This window comes from Trichogramma pretiosum, unplaced genomic scaffold, assembly GCF_000599845.2.
Source record: "Trichogramma pretiosum strain Unisexual culture from Peru unplaced genomic scaffold, Tpre_2.0 scaffold11, whole genome shotgun sequence".
Classification (NCBI taxonomy): Eukaryota; Metazoa; Arthropoda; class Insecta; order Hymenoptera; family Trichogrammatidae; genus Trichogramma; species Trichogramma pretiosum.
Genome location: NW_019641702.1, coordinates 1,070,181 through 1,072,332, shown reverse-complemented (window position 1 = coordinate 1,072,332; position 2,152 = coordinate 1,070,181). Strand labels below are relative to the sequence as shown.

The 2,152-nt window shown below is 33.2% G+C and overlaps 1 protein-coding gene across 1 annotated transcript; it reads left to right on the top strand.

The window, feature by feature from the left end:
• The first annotated feature begins 76 nt into the window (after positions 1-76).
• On the top strand, positions 77-1,370 carry LOC106653866 (zinc finger protein 658-like). The gene is made up of 3 exons (XM_014373461.1): positions 77-293; positions 365-479; positions 550-1,370. Exons 1-3 carry the CDS (start codon positions 268-270, stop codon positions 1,237-1,239), a joined length of 831 nt encoding a protein of 276 aa, XP_014228947.1. The 5' UTR covers positions 77-267; the 3' UTR covers positions 1,240-1,370.
• The last annotated feature ends 782 nt before the right edge of the window (positions 1,371-2,152 follow it).

Here is a 2,152-nt window from a genome sequence, read left to right as displayed (position 1 = left end):
TATGAAAGAGGGGGAAGTTTTCGCCGTGTAGCTGTCAACAGTTGTCAGATCCTCTCACTAATATGTACACTTTTGATGTGTTCACTCGCAAGGGTGAAACATAGTTCCAAAACGAACAAGTGTTTACAAATTATTTTTGTAATTGAATATAAGTCTATGTTTGGAGCGGCAGTGTCAGTTATTAGAGACGTTCAATAACATCGAATATTTTCTCTGCGTAGATCGCGAATAATTACAGTGTAGTGAATACATATAATTAAGGAAGCAATGGATATCAGCAGCGAGGAAGTTAGGTAAAAATATTTGTATTATACTACTATGCTCATTTTTCGAGCGATTCCTAAAAAAGTCGGTTTTTGTTTAGAGTGAAGGAAAAACCGAACTATGTTTGGCAAAGTGCAGGGGACCGTTATGTATGTGATTTGGTGAACTCCCGCAAAGCCGAAAACTGTGAAATATTGCCGTTTCGTAAATTATCGGTGAGTTCAACTATTTAAATCGTGCTCTGTTGATCAATCATTAGAAACTAACCTACAGTGTTGATTTTAGACAAAAAATGCGAATGAGGCTCTGGCGTTACAAGAGAGGTTGAGAGAGCAAATAATTGTAAAAATAGAAAACGGAAATCAGACCAATGACACGAATGAAAATGTATCTGGATACCAGAAAAACTTAGAAGAACACAAAAAAAATACTGTACATGATTCAAATAAGTGTGACATTGGTCTTGAATCATTTGGACAAAAAGTGCATCTCAATCGTTACGTCGATGCAGTACATCATCATAGCAAATCCTACCAATGTGATATTTGTCACGAATGTTATAGTCTCAAGGGAACCCTAAATGTTCACGTTCAATTGGTACATGAAGGTTACAAACCTTTCGAATGTGAGATTTGTCACAAATCATTTAGACGAAAAGGTGATCTCAAAACTCACATAAATGGAGTACACATATGGAGCAAATCCTTCTACTGTAATATTTGTCACAAATCATTCAAATTCAAACAATCCTTCAAAAGTCACTTGAAAGCAGTACATGATGGTAACAAACCCTTTGAAAGTGACATTAGTCACAAATCATTTGGATACCAGAGTCTATTTAAAACGCCCATCATAAAGGAACATGATCGTAGGAAACCTTTTGAATGTGTTATTTGTCACGAATCATTTAGATATCATAATATACTCAAAATTCACATGCGTGTTATACATCGTCGGATAACTTATCAAATGTGACTGAAGTTGAATGAATTAAGTACGTGAATTCGCATTTCCATGAGTATTGTTACGGTAAATTATATTGAAAATTTTCCGAAATAATTTTTTCTATTTTGTGAAAAAAAGAAAGTGTGAGTTTTTTGAGCTGATATTAATTTTTTTATTACTACGAAAAACCTTTTCACATTATTTTTAAATAGATGTACATATTATATATTACATAATAATAACGCCTTTTGTTTTTCAATTGATTTGTTTTATTGTCACTGAGAAACTGATTTTCAAATTACCATTCATCTGTAAACCTTTCATTACATTCTTCTTTTCACTGTGACGATAAATTATCCTTTTAATCGAGTCTCTAGATCCAAAATTATGCCTTGACTTCTCTAAACTGCCCTAGAACTAATTATTATATAAATAGAAGATTAAACATGCTAAATGTTCGAAAAAAGCTCTGTAGTGACAATTCAACTAAAAGATTACACGGTAATTCGTGTATCAAATCGAGAGTTGGCGCAGATTCTGGGGTGGTATTGACATTAACTGCCAATTGGAGATGTGAGAAATTTCCATGAATAATTTCTATAATACTCTTATGAACGCATTCAACTACCAAAAATAAAGTCCAGTATGGTTTACTCGAATTTTAATATTTGCTGTTATAAAAAATTTACGTTTAATTATTGGTTTCTATACAAAAAAATTATAAATGACAAATTATCAACCTAAAGGTTAAAATACGCGAGTATACACTACATAGCACGTCAATCGAACTGGAAATGAAAAAAGTATTTGAAATGAGCAGTTTTTTTTTACAACCACCCATAGATATTATGCATTCGATAGCGGACGGGTAGCGAAGTTCGAAGCTGGACGTATCCGTCGACACGTGTCATCGCTGCGTCGGATTAAAAAAAAGGGATATGAA